The sequence below is a fragment of the Anastrepha obliqua genome, chromosome 5, assembly GCF_027943255.1.
Source record: "Anastrepha obliqua isolate idAnaObli1 chromosome 5, idAnaObli1_1.0, whole genome shotgun sequence".
Taxonomy (NCBI): Eukaryota; Metazoa; Arthropoda; class Insecta; order Diptera; family Tephritidae; genus Anastrepha; species Anastrepha obliqua.
The window spans coordinates 54,156,397-54,179,555 of NC_072896.1; the positions used below are offsets into that span (position 1 = coordinate 54,156,397).

At 35.4% G+C, this 23,159-nt stretch overlaps 3 protein-coding genes across 4 annotated transcripts; 2 read left to right on the forward strand and 1 right to left on the reverse strand.

Annotated features, from left to right (window-relative positions):
• The first annotated feature begins 1,440 nt into the window (after positions 1-1,440).
• LOC129248291 (fructose-1,6-bisphosphatase 1) lies at positions 1,441-13,911 on the forward strand. 2 transcript variants are annotated; one of them, XM_054887781.1, is made up of 4 exons: positions 1,441-1,592; positions 9,820-9,852; positions 12,611-12,951; positions 13,038-13,911. In XM_054887781.1, the coding sequence occupies exons 2-4, from the start codon at positions 9,837-9,839 to the stop codon at positions 13,716-13,718; spliced, it is 1,038 nt and encodes a 345-aa protein (XP_054743756.1). In that variant the 5' UTR covers positions 1,441-1,592; positions 9,820-9,836; the 3' UTR covers positions 13,719-13,911. The 2 variants fall into 2 exon arrangements, with proteins under 2 accessions (XP_054743756.1, XP_054743757.1); XM_054887782.1 differs by lacking the exon at positions 9,820-9,852.
• A 4,814-nt stretch (positions 13,912-18,725) lies between these two features.
• On the reverse strand, positions 18,726-21,157 carry LOC129248651 (tRNA-dihydrouridine(47) synthase [NAD(P)(+)]-like). The gene is made up of 6 exons (XM_054888282.1): positions 21,028-21,157; positions 20,816-20,972; positions 20,447-20,747; positions 19,628-20,385; positions 19,420-19,560; positions 18,726-19,350 (listed from the first exon to the last, which is right to left on the reverse strand). Exons 1-6 carry the CDS (start codon positions 21,057-21,059, stop codon positions 18,925-18,927), a joined length of 1,815 nt encoding a protein of 604 aa, XP_054744257.1. The 5' UTR covers positions 21,060-21,157; the 3' UTR covers positions 18,726-18,924.
• Positions 21,158-21,419: 262 nt separating this feature from the next.
• On the forward strand, positions 21,420-22,873 carry LOC129247484 (GTP-binding protein 10 homolog). The gene is made up of 3 exons (XM_054886621.1): positions 21,420-21,529; positions 21,594-22,116; positions 22,185-22,873. The coding sequence occupies exons 1-3, from the start codon at positions 21,488-21,490 to the stop codon at positions 22,769-22,771; spliced, it is 1,152 nt and encodes a 383-aa protein (XP_054742596.1). The 5' UTR covers positions 21,420-21,487; the 3' UTR covers positions 22,772-22,873.
• Positions 22,874-23,159: the final 286 nt, after the last annotated feature.

Consider the following 23,159-nt stretch of genomic DNA (forward strand, 5'->3'; position numbering starts at 1 on the left):
GCAGGGAAAAAATAACAGCAAGAGATCACCGCAGAAATGTCGAATAGCACATACTCGTACATAAATGCCCTGTAGGACTAAAAAACAGGTGTGTGATTTTAATGGATTTTTCATTTAGAATTTTAGTAGAAATTTTATCATTAGCTCTAATACTATGGGATTCTTCTGCCAAGTTTATTGAATATTATTTAGTCACTGAGACCAAACCTCCATGGAAATTTACACGATTGGGCAGCAGGCGCAATGATGAAACTAAATTAACAACGTTTTGGGGGTATTGTTGCCTCTATCGGAAGTGACATTGCCTTTAAGGTCAAACAACTTGACTACGCTGGACTCTCTCCGGTGCAATTTTCTAAAGTAGCAAGTCTATGCCAATATAACCAAATCAAACGGTACTTTCAGAGACAAAGAAAGATCCAGTCAACCGTCAAGTCGACAGGTCCTTAGTCAAATTCAGTCGAATATATCTAACAGCCATAGAAATTTTGCACTCAGATTAGTGGCACCGTGAAGCAGTTGTGGCTCGTTAATACCTCACCACGCCCTTATTAATAAACGCTATAATTTATAACAAACGCGTAGATGAACTTATAACCCTAAAAACGAGAAGTGAAAGGCGCAGTAACGTAGCTTTTTTACTTGTACAGGTTTGCATTTCATTTTGAGATTTTCTGGTCCTTGCGTTAAAACGTTAATTTGTTCTCTGACATTCTGAGTAAAAATATTGAACCTTTATTCGAATTCTTTACTGTAGTGAGTTTCGGGTTGGCCGAGTTTCATCTCCAATTTTTTCTACTCGTATATGGAACTAACGAAGCTTAAGTAATTGTCGAAAAGTATAAATGACTAACAGATTGAAGCTGTGAATGCTAGCACGCTAAAAAAAGCATCAGCGTACATAGTGCAAAATCATTCAACTATTGTAGAAGGGATGTTACGAGGGATACATGACACCGGTCCTGTAAAGTTGTTTTGATGGCAAAATATAAAAAAATGAATTGGTCATGCTTGTGAATTCACTAAAAGCGCACCATTTCGATACTAGTAGATTTTTCTGCAGGGTAGGTGAGAATGATAATGTTAGTGTGTACGAATGTGTGTACGTATGTATATATGTAGTTATCAGTTTGTTTTTGTTTCCAAAATATGTTGTCTGTGGTCGGTCTATAGTATCACTATGCGAAGCTCAAAAAGTTATCACAAAATGAAAACAGAAAATAAATACTACTAAAAACATATGTAGGTACATATAAATAATAAATATACGGATAGTGATACAATACTATATATGCATATGTATATATGTATATGCACATGCGTTATTAAATGAAAATCGGTTTGTGTGCACACGTATATGCAAAGAAGCAACACATACGCAAATGTTTTGTATATATTTATATTATTTGGCTTCGAATATTTCACATTTCGTCTTCGCCATTCGAACGCTTCAGTCTCTAAATAAAGTTCTTGTGCTGTGTGCTCGAACAGTTCAGTGGAGGAGCTTTGTCATTTTAAAGTTTTATATACATAAATAATATTTAATATAATAAAAATACAGTTTTACAATCAAGTCGTGAATAAGTTTTAGTGTAAGTAACAAAACAAACAAATGTTAAAAGGCGTTAAATAGGGATTCGCATAAGAGTAATGAGATGTTAGCCGGTACTCGCGCATAAAATGAGAAAAAGTGCAGTGAACTCTCTTGCACCAGTCCAGTGGTGCTAGTGTACTATAATATTTACATACACATATTAGTAGTAGATTCATACATATATAAGTATATCTCTTTTTCATTGTCAAATAGTATACTAGAACTGAGAAGGAAAAGTGAAAGTCATTTTCTCAGCCAATTAAACAACAGCAAACACGAGTGTGATACATGTTTGTACATGTCATCAACATACTAGCGTATGTAGCCATGTATGTCCACCAACAAGTTCTTTCAACTAGAAACCACTTCAAATACCTGAGTGTTACCTAAACAAACTGCCTTAGTGACTACTCAAATAAGTTAGCTCATTGAATGAGATATTCGAAAAGAAAAAAACTGCAAAAAAGTAATAAAGTAAAATTAATACTAATAAAATTAAATTAATTTTAAAACAAAAATAAAAATTAAATTAAATAGTATATATAAGTATAATAAAACCCACCAAAATAAAATAAATAATAAACTATTCCGTCGTAGCTAAATTGGTTGGTGCGTGACTACCATTCGGAATTCACAGAGAGAACTTAGATTCGAATCTCGGTGAAACACAAAAAAAAATTTTTCTAATAGCGGTCGCCCCTCTCCAGGTAATGGCAAATTTTCGAGTGTATTTCTGCCATGAAATAGCTCCTCATAAAAACATCTTCCGTTCGGAGTAAGCTTGAAACGGTAGGTCCCTCCATTTGTAGAACAACATCAAGACGCACGCCACAAATAGGAGGAGGAGCTGGGCCAACCACTCAAAAAAGAGTGTACGCGTATATATTGGGAGGTTTAATTAGTTTTAAAGGTGACACACAGATGGCGCTATTTATCACTTTATCGCGTTGGCAATACTGAATATATATTCATGACAAAGCCTCATCCCTAGACTTTGTTTATCAGTATCTGTCATTTCGCTGAAGTATAAACAACGCAGTGTTTTCGTGCTCCGAGTATGTCAACTTTCGTGCCGTCGAAACGCAATTTGCGGGAAGCTTTGCTTTTCTGCTTCAATTTGAAAAAAAATACAGCCCAAGCCCGTGAATTGCTGCAGGAGGCCTACCCAGACCATACTCCGTCGATTTCAACATGTGAGTACTGGTTTCGACGATTCAAAAGTGGTGATTTTCACACCGAAGACAAGGAGCGTCTTGGCCAGCCCAAAAAGTTCGAGGACGCGGAATTGGGGGAATTGGTAAACGAGGACTCGTGCCAAACCCAAGAAGAGCTTGCTGAATCATTGGGCGTTGATAAATCAACCGTTTGCAAGCGTCTAAAAGCGATGAGAATGATCCAAAAGCAAGGACATTGGGTCCCGTACGAGTTGAAGCTGCGCGACGTCGAACGGCGATTTTTTACGTGCGAATTGCTGATCGAGCGACAAAATCGGAAGGGTTTTTTGCATCGGGTGGTGACTGGCGACGAAAAATGGATCCACTACGATAACCCAAAACGCAAAAAATCATGGGGTTTGCCTGGCCACGCATCAACGCGACGGCCAAGCAGAATATTCACGGCAAGAAAATCATGCTCTGCATTTGGTGGGATCAGGTCGGCGTCGTATATTTTGAGCTGCTCCAACCGGGCGAAACAATCACGGGGGATCGTTACCGACTGCAATTGATGCGTTTAAGCCGGGCATTGAAAGAAAAACGGCCGGAAACGGTAAAAAGGCACGACAAGGTTATTTTGCAACATGACAACGCTCGGCCGCATGTTGCTCAACCTGTCAAAAAATACCTTGGAACGCTTGGCTGGGAAGTGTTACCCCACCCGCCGTATAGTCCAGACATAGCTCCCTCCGATTATCATTTGTTCCGGCATATGAGTCTCGATTTGGCGGACCAGCGGTTCTCCTCGTACGAGGCTACCAAAATATGGGTTGAGTCATGGATAGCCAAGCAGCAGCCAGAATTTTGTAGAAACGGCATCCGGAAATTGCCCGAAAGATGGGCGAAAGTTGTAGCTAGCGATGGCCAATACTTCGAATAAAATATTTTGTACCGTTTTTTCACAATAAAGCCCCAAATCTTCGAAAAAAACCTTTAAAACTAATTCAACCTCCCAATATATAAAATAAAATAAAACAGGAAACAAAATAAAATATATTAAATGATATCAAATAATACAAACATAAAATGAAAAATAAACTATGTTAAAATGAAATACACCAGAGTAAAATAAAGTAAAGTAAATTAAAATTAAATAAAATTTAATTGTTGGTTGTTTGATCGAGCACTTCACAAATAGAGGAACCTACAGTTTTTCACTGCCACCGAATGGCAGATGGTATATGAGGAGTTTTTTCATGGTAGAAATACACTTGGAGGCTGACCATTATGAGGAGCGACCGCTATAAAAGTAATTATTTTCTATCATTTGGTTTTTCATGCCTGGGGTTTCGAACGTGGCACTACCGATCCATTAGGGTACGGTGGCTATTAATTGAATTATATTGCTTTACATGAAATAAAAATTAAATTAAATTATATTATACATAAAATAGAAATTTTAGTCAAATAAAATTAAATTAAATGTAGTCAATTTAAAATTAAAAAATTAATAAAATAGAACTAAATTCATTTCGTAAATAAAACAAAATTAAATAAAGTGTACAAAAGGCAAAATTATATATGAAATATTCTTCACTAAAACTAAGATAAAATTAAATGAATTTAAGTAAATATAAATCAAATTAATTTAAATAAATATTAAAATAAATAAGATGAATTAAACTTAGATAAATTGAAATGCTAAAATAAAATGATAGTGCATAAATAAAGTTAAAAACAAAAATAAAATAAAAAAAAAACAATAAAATAAAATAGTTTAAAATAAATGAAAATACAATAAAAATGGCATTAAAATGAAAAAAATTAATTTAATTTAATAATTAAAAAATATAATTAAGAAAAGTAAATAAATAAATAAGTAAAAATAAAATTAAATATAAACTAAGATTCAAAATTTATAAAATAAATGGAAAAAAATGTAATTTTAAATAAACTAAAATGCAATAAAAAAAATTAAATTAAATTACGACTACTTCAAATAAAAAAATTATTAATCAATAAAACAAAAATAAAATGAAGTAAAATATAAGATAAAATAATGTACAAAATAATCTAAACTAAAATAAATTAGCTTAAATTAATTTTAAGCATAGAAGTAAAATAAAAGTGAATCAACTCGAATTGAAATAAAATAAAATTAATTAATATAAATTAATTAATTTAAAAAAACTGAAAAAATAAAGCAAATTAAAATAAAACCAAAGTGTCAAAATAAAATAATATTAATAAATGATTTTAAAATAACATTTAATTAAAAATAAAAATAAAAATAAAGTGAAATGAAGTGACTAAAATTAAAAAATGAATTAATTATTAATATAAATAAATAATAATTATTAATATAATAAAATAAATAAAACAAAAATAAAATTAACTATGAAATAAAATAAATGAAATAAAAATAAATTAAATTTGAAATGAAAGTTAAACAAATTGAATTGAAATAAGATTAAATTAATAAAGAAAAAAATTATTTAAGCAAAATGAAATAAACTAGAATAAATTGAAATAAAATAAAGTTACGTTAATATAACATAACGTCACGATGCCATGGTGCAAATGTAAATACTAATCTCCTGTAAGGAGGAGTTCAAAGCTCTTAGGTGTGCAGGTAACATTTCCCTGATCTGGGTTCCAGGACATAGGAACATGGAAGGATATGAAATTGCAGATGATCTTGCCAGGAAGGGGTTGACTAAATTGATCTAAGAGGTGTACTACCCGGTCATCGGCATCCCCTTGACTTTTGTAATGTAGGGTAATTTCCACTTTATTTCTTAGGAAAGCGCAGAAAAAATGGAGCTACATTTCTTCACGTGCAATTTCGATGAACCCTTTGGTCCCAGTAGAATAAACGCAGGACGCAGAAAGTCCCAGAGAACTCCACGCCGTTCAATTCCCAAGCTCGTAGCTATGTTTGCCGGTCATTGGATGATCGGCACACACGCGGAAGAGCTAGGTTTACCATTTAACCTCCATTGCAGAAGTAGTGGGGACCTTTCAGAGAAGGAGACTATTGAGTACTTTCATTGTAAATGTCCCGATTTGGCAGCTAGAAGATTAAGATCACTGGGTGCTCTTTTCTGTGACAGCTTGGGGCGTCAACCTAAGTCCCATTAATCTTCTCCATTACATCAACAGTTCTGGCTGGCTGTTGATATCTGCCTGTTAGAGGTCTCAAAATGGTACCAAAACGGCACTTTAGTGCTACTTGGGGGGTGCCAGAGTGAGCCTTCAACCATTTTACCTACCTACCTATCTAATATAAAATATATGTGCGTACAATAGTATTAGATCGGAATGCGGTATAGAGTGAATCGATGCAGGTATCAGGGTTCAGTAGAACACCGTGTCTTGCATTTAATATGTTTTGCGAAAAATTTTCATCCAGCTTGGGCTTGAAATCTTTAGTTGTTAAGAAGGAAGCCGAGTCGATGTTGGTGAATTTATAGTAATTGCACGCTCTCGACCATAGCAGCCAAGTTATCGTCGGTACACTTCGCGATTCTTTTGATTATTGTCCATTACGAACTTTTCGCATAAATTTCAGCACAGCAATCACGGTGGGTGCTTCAGTGCGGCCAACAATTCTTTCCAATAATGAGATTTTAATCGGCTTGAAAGAACTTTGTTCTATCGTATATACATACACATTGTCTACAACAAATACGAGTACATGTGCTAAGCATATAATTATAGACTAGCAATAGTCGAGGACTACTCTTATACTTTGTAATTTCACATTTAACCCCTAAATAACACCAACACGAGGAATCTTCATGAGATTATTTTTTTTTTTTTTCATTTATTTGGAGCACTTGCAAGCAGCCATTATCAAAACGCTTGCGTCATACGCCCACCTTATCAATGGCAAGCGCCTCGAATAACCTTATCAGCAGCAATAGGTGTCACTTTGTTTTTATATATATATTTTTTTAATGACAAACATTCTGGTATTCTTCGTGACTCGGTAAATCTTGATTATTCATAAAACGCCAATTATTTCCTCATTTGACTGGTCATAGTTTTAATGAATTTCATTTGACGCATTGTCAGGAATGAGGTGATGGCAGCATAATTGAAAAGCTCTGCAACTAAAAATAAAATAAATACAAAAATAATGACAAAAAAAGTCTTAATAATTTCAGAGTACTAATGTTCTCTTATAAATGAGGGCAGTTGGCTATTATATGGAAATGAACTGGCATCAAGACACTTGCAAATTATCAAATTATGATCAGTAAGGTTATTAGTAACGCACTGTTATTTTTGTTAAGTTTAAGATTCAAAATTCATACAGAAAATAATAAGTAAAATAAAAAACAAAGTTATAATATATATTTTACTAGACCTTGTGAAGCCGGTAACCTTAGAAGCTCTCGAATTCCTTGGTAACAAGAGATACACATTGTGTCTCATATGGTTTGATCTTAAAATTAAATCAGTGATGTCATACCATAACCATATAGCCTTAAGCTGCAATTAGTGGGACCATACCGTAACCATAACCATAACCATAGCAATCAGCTGTTCTCATCAAACATATAGGCGTTAGGTGCCGCACCAGTAACCATAACCGTAGCCGTATGTATCGATTGAATTTTGGTTTTCCCCCGTAACCATAAGCAGTTGTGAAATACTTGATATTTGTTTAGATATTTGCGATTGAATACTGAATATTAGAAATGAACAGCGAAAAATGAATTGACTTAGTGGAAATTTATCCGTGTCTTTATGACAGCATACAAAAGCCGTCATTAATTATACTTCAATATCAGCTGTTTATGGTTATGGCATGACTAATGGACACATGCTGTAATTTTGCGACTATTGTTATGATTACGGCTATGGCACCACTAATTGCAGCTTTAATCAAAACGCTATTTACCGTCGTCTCTTCATAGTGCCATAGCTGTCGTCATTTATTTGTTCATTTTGAAAAACCAGAAACTAAAGAAAAGATAACAACATGAAAATATAACAATTCGGGAGGACCCAGAACGGCATCCATCAAGGGGCAATTCTATTCACCCACATCTGAGTCCACCATATTTGTAGTCAGCTTTCATGGTATGGGCTCGCCTTCTTACATATGTCTCTATCTATGTCTGTCTATATCATAGTACGCGTTGCTGCTGTCCTCGTGTTCGAGCATTTTGCTGATAATGTTATTCAGCGGCGCGATGTCGCCAATCTGCTTCCTTCAGTTTTGCCGTCCATCTGCCATTCGGTTCAGTGTCCCAACGGCTTTGCCACCGCAGCATGGTTTGGCGACTCCGTTCCGCGACGCTACTGGTGACGTGTTTTTTTTTAGAGTCCCAAGCATCCGTTCCTTCCCGAGCCGTGAGGTCAACGGGTATCTCCCCGCTGATCACAAAGACTGAATCTGTTAGGTTTAGAATATTTTGTTACGTACAACCTTTCCTGCGTTATCTTTTGTACAAATATTTAAAAAATTGATTGGTGCTATATCTGCACAGAGAAATTTCATTTCATTTATATATACATATTTTATTTTTTTCCATTTTAGTTGTTTATTTCAATTCATTTTATTTTCTTTTATATTATTTATGTTATTTTATTACAATTTATTATTTTTTTTATATATATAGTTTTTTTCTATTATATTTTGTTTTGTTTTATTTCTTACATATATAATTATATATTAATTTCTTTTATATGACCTTATTCTATTTTATTTCATTTCAAATCATTATGTATTTTTTTACTTTAATGCATTTTATTTTAGTCCATTCAATTTTGTTTATTATCATTTTATTTTATTTTTTACTTCATTGTATTTTATTTTAGTTTATTTTACTTTACTTATAATATTTAATCTTATTCATTTCATTTTTACTTTATTTTATTTTATGTTATTTCACTTTATTTTATTTAAATTTTCTTCTTTTTTATTGTTTTTGTTTTTTTTACTTTATTGAATTTTATTTCATCCTATTTTATTATTTTTTACTTGATTTATATTATTTTACTTTATCTTTTATTATTTGATATAATTTTTTTACTTTTTTATTGTATTTTATTTTCTGTTGTTTTATTCCATTTTATTTTACGTATCATTTTATTTTATTTGACTTTACTTTTTCTTATACTATCTAATCTTGTTCTTTTCATTTTGACTTTATTTTATTTCATTCTATTTTATTTTTGTTTTTTACTTTTTTATTGTATTTTATTTCATGTTCTTTTATTCAAATTTTTTATATAATTTTATTTTGTTTGGTTTTATTTTACTTTATATTAATTATATTTTTTTATTTTACTTTACTTTATCTTATATTATTTCACATCATTATATTTTTTTTACTTTAATGCGTTTTATTTTATTCCATTTTAATTTGTTTTTTACCATTTTGTTTATTTTTTTATTTATTAGGTTTATTATTTTATTTTAGTTTATTTTACTTTTTCTTATATAATTTAATCTTTTTCTTATCGGGTTTTCTTTATTTTATGTTTTTTTCATTAAAGTCATTTTATTTAAATTTACTTTATTCTATTTTTCTTATTTTACTGTATATTTTATTAATATATCTTATTTTATTTTATTTTTATTATTATTTATTATTTCACTTTATTGTATTTGATTTACTATATATATTTTATTTATTTTTATATTATTTATTTCTGCTAATTTTACTTTAGCTTACATATTTAATTTGTTTTTACTTGATTTATGTTATTTCATTTTATTTTACTTAATTTTTTATTACAATATAATTTTTATTTTTTATTAATATATTATTTTTATTTATTGTTCTACGTTATTGTATTTGATTTCTATATTTTGTTACTTTTTTCCACTCTACATTATTTTATGTTAGTTCATTTTATTTTTATTATTACTTTATTTTTCTTCAATTTATTTTATTTCACTTACTTTAATTTAATTCAATGTACATATTTTAGTTTACATTATTATAAATATTTCAAATATAAACCACTTATGTACTTATTCTTAAACAAAAACAACAAATTTCGCAATTCAAAAACATTAAATTAAAATATTTTTTAAATTTTCTGCATTAGGATAATAAACCTTTAAAATGGCAGCACCTAAAAGTAAGTACAACAGTCTAGACAACTCCTGCTTGCTTAATTGTTGCTGTTGTAAAAATAACAATTTGCCTTCTCCTTCGCCTTACTCCAGCACCCAAAATCCTTTGTAAATACATATGTAGACAGAATAATATGATTATATGGATGTATAAATGTATATATGTATGTATGTATGTGTATAAAAGACCTAAGTAAAATGCCCAACCCACAGCACGTTCGCCTGCATCGACCTCATCCAGATCCTAAAAAATGCCACCCCTAAAAATGTACATTTAATGTATAACTTTCTGAAACGGATTTATCTGCGCAGACGAGTTTGACACAATCACTTAAAGCAAACTGCAAAAGAGCCGAAGCCCACCGTCGCCAGTGTTACGAGTATTATCGTTTAGTAGAATATTTAATTTGTTGTACAAATAAATTAAAAATAATAATATTTTGGCCTTGCGATTGCTTCATGTCCTTTCTGAAGAAGCTGTCTGGAGGACGAGGTGGAATCACCTCAGCACTTTCTTCTCAGCTGCTCTGCTCTAGTCGGACAAAGGTGCAGACATCTGGGCTCTCATTTTTTCGCTACACTTGCGGATATTATGGGAGAAATGCATCGGTAGCTTGAAGCGGTTACTACGAACCTTAATCACCACTGTTAGTCGTCATTCTCTAATCCAAAGCCCATTCTTCCTTTTTACCACCTGACTGATTCCCTCCGTTCCCCTTTTCCCCCTCCCCTCCGCCTGTCTGGTATCACAACGGAACATTTTTAAATATTTGTCCAAATGGGCCCCCGCAAGGGCAGCCATTTATAAAGTAATAGATAAATAAAATAATAAGAGAATAACGGTAGCTTCTGCACACCGTGAGATAAAAGGAAATATATTCAAAAGCTTCATAGGAACAGGTACCTGTGTATATATGTTTATAAACGTCTGATTTTTGTATGAATACTATAATGGTCTATCGTCTATCCTCTGTTGTGTTCACTTTTGCTCCATAATTTCCCTTGCAATGCTATTAATTAGGTTTTTATTTTATGTCTCATAAATATTGTATAAAATTGTAAAATAAAATAATAATATTGTGTTTATAAAAATGTATATACATAGATGTTGTAAATTTTCAAAAACTGTCTGCACTAAAACACATAAAAAGCTCTTACAATGCCGTTATTTATATTATTCCACCAGTTTATGTCCCCATTTTATAATTAATTAAATAATGTTTTGCTTATTATACTGGAATGCTTAACAAAAATTATCGTAAAGTAGTAAATGTAATAAGTTTTCTGCTTCTAAGCATATTTCAAAACCCTCCTTTGTGCTAGCCCTTCTTAGTCACTAACGACAAAAATATATGTACTATATATATAAGGTGAAGTCCGAAATAAACAAGACTGGTGTCATAAAAATGTTTTTGATGGCGCCTTCTTTTTACTGAGTTAGTGCGTTGGAAGTTACATCCCTAGCTGACTCCCAGTGAAAGCGAAGCTATTGCGTCTAAAGTGTCAGTATGTTTGTGTCATCGGTACAAAAATCGAAGAAAGAGCTAATATCAAATTTTGTTTTAAAATCGGTAAAACGTTTACAGAAACATTTGAATTGATGAAAAAAGTTTATGGCGATGATTGTCTATCTCGTGCCAGAGTTCATGAGTGGTTTACACGTTTCAGAGATGGTTGAGAAAACATAAATGACAATGAACATACCGCCCAAAATCAGTAATCACCGAAAACTCCATCGAAATTGTTCGTAAATTTTTCAAAAATGAACCGAAATCATTGTTGGAATTCATGGAATCAGAGTTGAATATCTATATACCAAATATACCAAAACATCAATTTATCGCATTTTAACTCATCATTTTGGACTTACGAAAGCTCTGTGCCCGCTTCATTCCACACAAGTTAACTGAGGACCAAAGGTTGATCAGAATTCAACATTCAAAAGACCTCATTGAAGAGGGGAGAAAAGACGAAAACTTCCTTTACAACATTATAACTGGTGATGAAACGTGGTGTTTCCAACATGAACCTAAAATTAAACGTCAAAGTGCTGAATGGAAGGCCCCAGATGAGCCACCACCCAAAAAATCGCGTTTGGAGAAGTCAAAAATCAAGTCGATGCTCATTTGTTTTTACGATTCCAAAGGAATTGTCCATTAGGAGTTCGTTCCAACGCACCAAACCGTCAATGTAATTTTCTATCTCGTCGAATTCGCCCTGAATGCCGCGAAGGAGGAGCTGGCGCTTATTGCATGATAATACACCATCTCATCGATCCACTCTTGTGACTGATTTTTTGACTAGGAATCGCATTTTAAGCATCAATCACTCTCCGTAATCGCCTGATATGGCTCCCTGTGACTTCTACCTATTCGGGAATTGCATTTGGGCATGAAAGGAAAACGTTTTGCATTCGCAGAGGCCATCCAAAAGGCTTGTACCGACATCCTGAAGGGCATTCCGGTCAATGATCTGAAACACTCTTTTGAAAAGCTTTTAGATCGCGCAAAACAGTGTGTCGAGGCCAGACTATTGTGGACTATTTTGAATAAATAAACTCGAAGTTATCAGAGCAAAGCTTCTGTCGTTTTTATTTTAACTCAGTCTTGTTTATTTTGGACTTCACCTTGTACATAATAAACCCGCTTGTATGCATTTAGGCTTACCACAAATTATTTCGATCTTTCTTGAAATAACCGCTTTCGTTTATATTCGATACATTTTTAATATACCTCCTTTTTCCTTACTTTCACTAACTCGCAGAAAATATGGAGACCGGTCAGACATTTGATTCCAATGCCATGACATTGACACGCTTTGTTCTGCAGGAGCAACGCAAATTCAAGCATGCCACTGGAGATCTCTCACAGCTGCTAAATTGCATACAGACAGCGATCAAGGCGATTGCTTCGGCCGTGCGCAAGGCTGGCATAGCCAAATTGCATGGCATTGCGGGCGATATCAATGTGCAGGGTGAGGAGGTGAAAAAGCTGGATGTGCTTTCGAATGAGTTGTTCATCAATATGTTGAAATCATCGTACACCACTTGCCTGCTAGTGTCCGAGGAGAATGAGCATGCAATCGAAGTGGAAGTGGAACGACAGGTGAGCAGGAAGTATTTAAAAATATAGAAATTTTAAGTTATTCAAAATAATTGATAAATAGCGTTAATATGTCAAACAACTTACAGGGTAAATATGTTGTGTGCTTCGATCCACTGGATGGTTCGTCGAACATCGATTGCTTGGTCTCGATCGGTTCGATCTTCGCCATCTATCGTCGCCAAACAACGGAGGGTGCACCCACATTGCAAGACGGTCTGCAACCTGGCAATCAAATTGTTGCTGCTGGCTATGCACTCTACGGATCAGCCACCGCCATTGTGCTGAGTATGGGTGCGGGTGTGAACGGCTTCACTTATGATCCGGCGATCGGTGAATTCATTTTGACCGATCCGAATATGAGTGTACCGGAAAAGGGCAAAATCTATTCCATTAACGAAGGTTATTCATCCGATTGGGAAGCTGGTGTTTTCAATTATATCGCTGCGAAAAAGGATCCCGCCAAGGGTAAGCCATACGGCGCGCGGTATGTGGGCTCTATGGTTGCTGATGTACATCGTACCATCAAATATGGTGGCATTTTCATATACCCCGCCACTAAGTCGGCGCCCAGTGGCAAATTGCGTTTAATGTACGAATGCAATCCAATGGCATTTTTGATGACGCAAGCAGGCGGTTTGGCTAGTAACGGCAGGATTAATATTTTGGATATTGTGCCGCAGAAAATTCATGAACGTAGCCCCATATTCCTCGGCTCGAAGAAGGATGTCGAGGAAGCGTTGAGTTATGTACAACAGGAACAAAAGTAGTTGAAACACAAAATTCAATGTGAAAGGTCTGGATGTTCATGTAAAATTTTACCGACTAAGCTAATGCCATTATAAATTTTTGTTTTATAAAATAAGATGTTGTCAGATAAAGCTCTAAAATGCCAGCAAAAGAATTTTAAAAAATAGTAGAAATAGAAAAATAAGAATGTAAAATGTAAGAAATCAAGAAAAATGTATTTTTAAATTGGGATCTCAAGTGAACAAAATCTACGACGAGCAGTTGCACACGAATCATTGGTGGTCTATGTAGCGTTATTCGGCTCTGAACGAATTTGACAGAATTGATGGGCTGACGTCACTTGGGATGTGTTTAACAAAATTTAATTTGTGTTAGTGATATACGAATGCCATGACATGAGCATTGGCTGTGTTGACTTTTTTCGTATATCACTAAACATAGCGCAAGTGACATAGATAAATCACATTTTTTTTTTACCAAAGCTATCAAGCAAACCTTAAAATCTATCATTCTCGTTGGTCAACTGTTGTTGTTGTCATACCATACAACATTAGATCTGTTCGTGAAGCAAATAATTTGTACCAAATCAAAGTCAAATTTAAGTTTTGGTGTTCATGTATCCAAAAAACTTGCAAGGTAGGAGGAAGTGAGAGAGCAAAATGGTCTTTCATCATTTCGAGGGGAAGTTGCAAGTTCTTACTGGATAAATTTTTACCTGTAAGAATTTGCAAGTGAGAAGAACAGCTGATCGCAAAGTAAAAATAAACGCAAATTAGAATTTGCGAATTGAGTCAAACTTCTAAATTTAAATAAATATGGTGATTAAATGAAGGATGTAAGTAAATATATCTTATATAAAATGAATGTTTGTCTGTATGTCATCGATGAACTCAAAAACTACTGGATCGATTGTTATAAAAATTGGTATATATATGTATTTTTCCACGGAGAAGGTTTGTAGAGTATGCCCATTAATGCCACTCGCTGTCTGGTGGCGCTGCAGAGTAGCAACTTCTGCCCCGATCAACCGATTGTCATAAAAATTAGTATGACCATGTATTTTTACACAGAGGAAACGAATCTGACATGTTCATAGATGTAACATAGATTTTGATTGAAGACATAATATGTCCATCACCCACAAGTGCCTCATCAAAGGCCATACCCAAAACGAAGGTGACTCAGCACGTTCCCTTATTGAGAGAGCAACTAAACGAATCCTTAAAAGTGGTCCAGTATACACCACTGACTCATTCATTACTATAATTCGATCAGCAAAGAAAACAGGCCACCCATTCTTAGTGCAAGAAATGTCTTATGGAGACTTCTTTGACATCAAATTACTCTCTAATGACATGGGTCCATTGAATATGGGAGAAATTAAACTATCTGAAGTGAAAATCTTGAAGGTTCAACGAGAGTCACCCAACTCTGTGCTTTTCAAAACATCATATGCTGAGGAGAAGTTCAGAGAAGCCACTATAATCAAATCGAAGAAGAAACATAGCACATCGATTGATTTACAAAAAGCCTACCACTCTAAAATCGGAATTCCTAATAATAATAGAGAAGATATCAACGAATTATTTAAAAAGGACTTGATTCCACGCTTTTAACAAGAATTTTATAGCAATTTGTGATTAAATTTTCCCTGTATTTTCCTGTACTTATTATTAGTACCATTTTTAAAAACTGAAAATGAAGCTCATATAAAAATATGTTTTAATGCTATGAATTTTGGTATTTAATTTTTGTTTTAGTTAAAAAACCTCGTTCATATAAAAATATGTTCTAATGCTATGAATTTTTCTATTTAATTTATGTTTTAGTTAAAAAACTTCGAGAATAAAATATCTAAATGTAAAAATGTTGTATTTTATTTCTCAACAATAATGACACATTTACTTTATGACGGAGAAATTTCTATATTTTTTCAGAAAGAATGACATAATTCAAAGCAGAAAAGTTTTTGTTCAAGAAAAAGTAGCAAATCGCTCATTTCGGTCGAATTTTCTTCTATAATGTATACTACATATCGTCCCCTTAGTATAAGAATAGCTTATGTGCTCATAGGCTATTATTTTTTTATTGAATTTTTGAATTCTCCATCGTCGATTTTATATGTGGTCAAAATTTTGTCAAATTCTAGTTCCACAAAGTGGGTCAAAACGTCAGTCAAAAAATAATAAATATTTACAGACATAACGAGATTTGAGTGAGAGCTACTTTCGACAAAAAGTTTGAAATTCATTTTCTCAAAACATCAAAAAATGTATAGGCTATTTTAATACTAAGGGGACGATATGACATATCACTAGTTTGCATAGAAAATCTGCGACTTTAGCTTTTATTTAACCCACAAAAGAAAGCTGAAATCTATAAATTGCTCTCCTGAATAATTTTGTTTTTTGAGTTATGACACTATTGAAGTAAATGAGCGATATGTTTGACAATCGCTAACAAGGCATTGGTGCAACTAGGAATGCCTGCTTCAAACCGGCCTGCAAACAATCTTTTCGATAGTGATTTGCAACGAGAAATACACTATGATTCTGATGAACTGGGGGCATTCGTTAGAATAAATCTTCCGCAATTGATTCCAGAACAACGCATTGCGTTTGACAGAATTATGCGTGCAATCACAGAACAAAGCGGTGGACTATTTTTCATAGATGCGCCCGGTGGTACAGGCAAGACTTTTCTTCTTTCACTAATTTTGGCAACCATCATCTGGAATTGCGGCAACTCTTTTGGATGGTGGCCGAACAGCGGATTCAGCATTGAGAGTGCCGTTGAATTTGCAAAACACTGAGGTACCAACATGAAACATCAGCATCAAAAACATCAAAAACTCTGGAATGGGAAAAGTACTCCAAACGTGTCAAATTATCATATGGGACGAATGTACAATGTCTCACAAGAAAGCATTGGAAGCACTTGATCGTACACTGCGAGATTTGAGAGGAAACAGACGAATCTTCGGTAGTGCACTCATTTTATTGTCTGATGATTTTCGACAAACACTGCCCATCATGCCACGTTCAACACCGGCTGATGCACTTAATACATGCCTTAAATCATCACTTCTATGGCGTCATTTACAGAAATTTACTTTGAAAACTAGCATGCGTGTACAACTACAACGGCATGCATCGGCTGGAAATTTTACAAAACAATAATTGGATATTAGAAATGGGCGAATGGAAATTGGTGAATCTACACAATGTATCACCCTGCGAGCAAACTTCTGTAAGATCACAGAAAGCATCGACGAATTGATGCAAAAAGTTTTTCCAAACATTGCACAAAACTACAAAAACCATCAGTGGCTCAGTACGCGTGCTATATTAGCAGTCAAAAACATAGATGTCAATACCATCAACTTCACCATTCAGCATGGAATACCTAGTGAATCGACCACACATAAGTCCATCGATATTGTGGAGAATCAGGACGAGGTTGCCAACTATCCAACTGAATTCTTGAATTCGCTTGATTTGCCAGCCATGCCGCCGCACGTTCTTACATTGAAAATTGGCGGACCCATCATTCTTCTTCGAAACATAAATCCACCACGATTTTGCAACGGAACCAGACCCTTAGGCAAGAAAATGATGAACAATGTTATCGAGGCAACCATTTTCACTGGAAAATTCAAAGGTGAAGACGTACTGTTGCCACGTATCCCAATGATCCCGACAGATTTGCCATTCGAATTCAAATGTTTACAGTTCCCGGTGCGACTCGCTTTCGCAATGACTATGAACAAAGTACAAGGACAATCGCTACAAGTGTGGGGATTAAATTTGGAGAATCCATGCTTCTCACATGGACAGCTCTATGTGGCTTGTTCACGTGTCGGAAAACCTTCTGATTTATTCGTCTACGCGCCAGATGGAAAAACAAGAAATATTGTATATCCCACAGCACTTCAATGAACATCGACTTGAAACTAAACTTTGTAATGTCACAATTTTTTCGAAATAAACAAAATCAATAAAATGGTTTATAATGAATTGAATATTTGTAGCTAGTTTTACAAAAAATTTATAAAATTGAAGGTATCTATGGTACTTTATGCTTTGTATTATGAGTAGGTTTGATGGGAAAAAGTGGTTAGTATCGCGCGGTGTGCCTTCACATGCTGAACATATATTGGATATGTCGGAGTCAATTCCAGATAGGTAGAAATTTAACCTACTACAATATCCAGAGCGCAATTGGGCCAAAGTTACGCGGGCCCCGCGGGGTAGCTGAAGCTCTTCATCGGCTGTGGGTGTTGGTTGGACTCCGATTACGGCATTCAGGTGTCGGGAGTTTAGGTGGTAAGGGTCTCCCGATAATGGGACATCAGGAGGCATCTCATGGCTGTTCTAAAAGCAGTATTTTGGCATGTCGGTGGCTTTTTCCACAGCGAATGACTAGTTCCAGGCGACCAGACAGGCGCAGCCGGCTAGCGACTTGAGGATCTTGTTGCGGTCTTGGACTTTAGTAGCAATAGCGAATGCGTGCGCAGAGAAGGAGAGCAAACTATCGAAGGTAACTCCCAACATTTTGGAATTGTTTACTGTCGGTGTTGGTGTATCGTTGACATTAACCTTGAGCTGTAGTTTCACCTCCTTTGGCCGGGTGGTAAAGAGGGTTTCCGTGTATTCACATTTATTCATTCTTTCGCATTCCTCTTCAACGTTACCGTTATGACTCGGGTTTTCCCGACCAAAGTCTGCCGCCCCAGTAAACTAGCCTGTATACTGCACCGTGCCTATTTAGACGGTTGGTATATGTAGCTAAATGTCGTTTAAGACCTATCGATAGTTCGTCGGATCTCAAATAAATGCTGTCTGATGCGTCGCGGCGTAAGCAGCAAGTATTAAATATCAATGAGTGCGATTAAAAAAAGCACTGCCAACCAGTATTGCATCAACAAACTCATATTACATTATTAATTTTGCAACAGCTGCTGAATGTCATTTTGATCAGGTATATTTAAATCCGGTTCATTCTTCATTCAAATTCCCTTTATACAGTCCTTGAACCTGTACTATGTTTTATTTTCAAAAACCGTGTTACCTATATTCAATATATTTTTATACATGTGTACTTATGTAGATATTACATAAATGTCAAACTTAATATATTCCTCGCACATCCATAGTTGTGTGTAGAAATTGCGTGTCTAACGATTATGCTAAGTCATACAGTCCTTATATACTGTTTTGCTAAATACTAATAGGCATTAGCCTTGTGCTTTGGTACAAATTCAAAGCCTTCTGGCACTGGTCCCAACAGCATCTCACTCAAACGTACCCAATCGGCAGAATTGGGCGAACTCATTAAAGTCTCCATTTCATCACGTCCTCGGAACTTTTGTGGACGTTGATTTATTTGTTGTGGTGGATATTGTAAGAGTTCATAGGGTATATAACGGTAGAGGAATGATTGCCATTCCAGTAAGAAACGGCGTGTATTTTCTACACCCTTCGTATCAGAACCCCAATGTTCCAAGCCATAATTCACATAATTACGTAAGATTTCAAAACGTTCTGTTGAACTTGGATTCCAGGGTTTTTGTTCTTTGATTTCTTTGAATATCCAAGGCTTGATTAGTGCGCCGCGCCCAATCATTACGGAGGAGACGTGTGGTGCTGTTTTCTAGAAATTAAATTCACATTTATCACAGAACAACAAATATTTGTAGATTTTAAAGATATGTCTACTCACTCTCTTCTCATTGTAGTCCTCGAAATTTAATATATCACCATTGCCAATCACTGGCATACGCTTCGCTTTAGCTGCACACTCCTCTATGTACTGCCAGTTTGCGCTCTTCATGTAGCGTTGCTCGCGTGAGCGTCCATGCAACTGCATTTAGGGATGTAACATAAATTTAACGATCTAACTCGTTTGAATTAATTACTGAAATACTAACCGTCACCGCTGCTGCTCCCCACTCCTCCACTAACGGCACTAACTCGTGCGCCACACTTTTGTCTGCATACACACCGGTGCGCATCTTCACGGTAAATGGTATTTTTGGCGATAAAGCCGAGCATGAGCGCACAATTGTCTCTAGGATATTTGTGCGCCTCATGAGCGCACTACCACCGCCATGCTGATATATCAGCTCAATGGGACAACCAATATTTAGGTCGATGTAATCGATAGAAGTGGTCTCTTGCAGCAATTGTGCTGCTTGAGCAATTATTTTCGGATTATTGCCACACAATTGCACGCCAAATACATCTTCGCTAACGTGCCGCTTTGTAAGCGCCCACTCTTGTGTGAGTCCCTTAACGATGGGTACTGCACAAGCCATTTCGCCGCAAGTGATATCAGCGCCAAACTCTTTGCAGATGCGACGAAACGGCAAATTCCCAACAGTGGTTAATGGAGAAAGTATTAATTTCTCTGCAAAATTAACTGCTGGTTTCTGCGCAACATCGCGACCAACTGTATCTGCATCATCCACAGCCGCACCTATTGGTTTTTCTATCGTAATTAACGTTTCGGTCGCAGTAGCCTCCACTGCAGGAGTTTCACGCTCGACAACAGCTTTGTCCACGCTCGGCGTTTCACTACCCGTTTCTAATTTTTGTTTCCTGTCGTCACGTAATTTATCAGCTTGAGTTACCAATTGTTTGCTGCGGCTGAAATCATACTCCCGTTTTCTGAGACGCACCTGTAGTTCTAAAAATTAAGTAAAATTACAAACCGAAATCAAAGTATACGTTAAGGTGAGATGATATACCTGATGTAATGCCATTAACGCTTGTGCGCGCTTTACTTTCATCATATTCTGCAGATTTAATATTTCGACCTTCCGCATCCAGATGCGCTTTGGCGAATCGGCAAGTAACCCCGCGCGTACAAAAGCCTAAAGTATCAAAGATGGGACACTTTGAACCCAAATCTTCGGGCTTGGATGCCAAGTACTCGGATAGATCGTGTACATACCGGCAATTTTCATGTCTGCATTTTTCCAAATCTGGACCGTTCATAAGCGAATGGCACAATAACAACGAGCTATCTTGCTTGAAAACTGGTCGATTCTAAGAGTCAGCATAATTTGCAATATACTCGTATTAATTAATTGCTTCAATATATTAATTGTACCTACTTTGTTCTGACCACGTTTCCTTTCCTTTTTATTAGTCTTTTGGTATTTTTGAGACCTTCCATTTTGAGATGCACTTTCATCTGATGATTTTCTTTTATTTTCCTGCTCAGCGGTGTCAGCCGAAAGAGGCTTATCTTTTACCTCCTGCACCAGGTACCTTAAAAAACTGTTTATGTAAAATCTCATATATTACGTATATTGCTAATACTCACTCTTCTTTGATATAACAAATCCCAGGTTCCATTTGTTTATAAATTCGTTCGATTCTAAAAACTGCACTAAATCACCAAAGAATGCAATGAAGTAATCAGCAAGCACGTGTTGGCGCTGAGAGCGACAGAGAAAAGTAATGCCACATTTGTTCGGTGAAAACTCTTAGGATATATTCCTTATTGTTTTTATCTAAATTTTATCCTTACGGTTATAAATTGTATTTTTTTATTTTTGTAATTAAATTAAAAGAAATATAAAAAAGTCAAGTTCCATTGTATAGTTGAAAGAGTTGTTTCAATGTTTGTTTTACACTTAAAACATATGGCAGCACAACCAAAATTTTCTCTCACTCTTATCACATCAACAGCTGATTTTTGTTTTGCAACCTCCCAAAAGGTTGGTGCTTCTTATTTCAACAGCTTTTTATTAATAAAGAAATTAAAGGAAGAGTATTGTAGAATGGTACAACTATTTAAATTTCTGCTTAAAGCTGAAAAGAAAGTAAGTGGTGTGCATATATATAAATGCATAACTAAACAGAAACAAATACTTTCAACTCTTGCAGCCGGTACGTGAACACCTACGTAACGCATTCATTGATGGTCTGCGTTTAACAGTGCGTGGTGGCCACGGAGGTAATGGCATACCGAAATATGGCGGCATTGGTGGACAAGGCGGTTGTGTGTATTTCGTGGCGAAAGAAGATGTGAGCTTACGAAATGTGGAGAAGAAGTACAAAACGAAACGCATAGCTGCGTCAAGTGGCGAAGATAGTAGTAAAGTTCGTATCCTTGGACGACGCGGCCTGGACGAACGCGTTGAAGTGCCGCTGGGTGTTCAAGTGTTCGACGAAAAAGGTCAGCTATTAGGTGATTTAAATGAAGATGATGCCATATGCATAGCAGCAGGTGGTGGTGCTGGTGGATGTACGGGTAATAATTTTTTGGGTGCGCCTGGTGACCATCGTACTGTACGCTTAGATTTGAAACTAATTGCTGACGTAGGACTTGTTGGCTTTCCAAATGCTGGTAAAAGCACATTGCTTAAAGCGATATCAAATGCAAACCCAAAAATAGCTTCGTATCCCTGTAAGTTGTACTCTGAGAAGGTATGAATTTGCTTAATTCAGTTATTATATACTTACGTTTCATTTCAGTCACTACCATACGACCACAAATAGGCACTGTGGAATATCCCGATTTACGCCGCCTAACTATAGCTGATTTACCCGGCCTGATTGAGGGCGCACACGCCAATATTGGTATGGGTCACAAATTCCTTAAGCATGTCGAACGTACACGTCTCCTACTTATTATGGTTGATATATTTGGTTTTCGCTTAAGCGCACAACATACAAAACGAAACTGCATTGAAAATATTTATGCACTAAATAAAGAATTGGAATTGTACGATGCATCACTGTTGGATAAGCCATGCGTGTTGCTTTTGAATAAAATGGATGTGAAAGGTGCACCCGAGTTGCTTAAAAGTGTAAAGTCAGCAATTAAGAACCTGGAAAGTGGTTTAGAAAATTGTCCGGAGGAAATAAGGCCAACAAAGCTTTTTAATTTTGAGCGTGTCATACCAATTTCCGCGCAAAACATAAAACGTATTGATGCCGTTAAAACAGAGCTGCGAAATGTGCTCGATAGTCTAGCAGAAGAAAAGTATGTGGCTGACGCTTTGGAAGTACGCACGCAATTGCAAAGAAAAGTAGGCGAGCGTGGACCTAAAATAACTTAAGTGATCAGTAATTGTTCATATATTATAGTATAGTAGTTTTTAAACTTACATATTCGAGTAAAGAATAAAATGTTGAAATAAGTGACACAAATAGACAAACAACTAATGGAGAGCTTATTTGTAACCCTAAAATATTAGAACCAATAACTTGCACCTCGAGGCGCATTCACCCACCTTCAACATCCACCCCGGTAATATGTTCCCTTTTGGAAAAGTTCCTTGGGCAATGGCCACTAAAACCGACAAGATCATCCGAAAATGCAATTACATCTGAATACAAAGTAGTTCTCAGTCTCGATCGGAAGGACTTTATTATAACAGCATAAAACATGGATATAAGTAAAGAATTCGCACCGTTTCGCTAGGGGGGTTCGATTTTATGCGTGAT

What these genes read in the sequence shown, in the direction of transcription:
- LOC129248291 (XM_054887781.1), top strand. An exon ending in AAGTGGAAGTGGAACGACAG is followed by an intron (nt 12,952 to 13,037) that starts GTGAGCAGGAAG and finishes AACAACTTACAG; the next exon opens with GGTAAATATGTTGTGTGCTT.
- LOC129247484 (XM_054886621.1), top strand. Translation starts at nt 21,488, where the DNA reads ATGGTACAACTATTTAAATTTCTGCTTAAAGCTGAAAAGAAA. An exon ending in TGCTTAAAGCTGAAAAGAAA is followed by an intron (nt 21,530 to 21,593) that starts GTAAGTGGTGTG and finishes CAACTCTTGCAG; the next exon opens with CCGGTACGTGAACACCTACG. An exon ending in AAAAATAGCTTCGTATCCCT is followed by an intron (nt 22,117 to 22,184) that starts GTAAGTTGTACT and finishes GTTTCATTTCAG; the next exon opens with TCACTACCATACGACCACAA.
- LOC129248651 (XM_054888282.1), bottom strand. Translation starts at nt 21,059, where the DNA reads ATGGAACCTGGGATTTGTTATATCAAAGAAGA. An exon ending in ATTTGTTATATCAAAGAAGA is followed by an intron (nt 20,973 to 21,027) that starts GTGAGTATTAGC and finishes CAGTTTTTTAAG; the next exon opens with GTACCTGGTGCAGGAGGTAA. An exon ending in GGGGAGCAGCAGCGGTGACG is followed by an intron (nt 19,561 to 19,627) that starts GTTAGTATTTCA and finishes CCCTAAATGCAG; the next exon opens with TTGCATGGACGCTCACGCGA.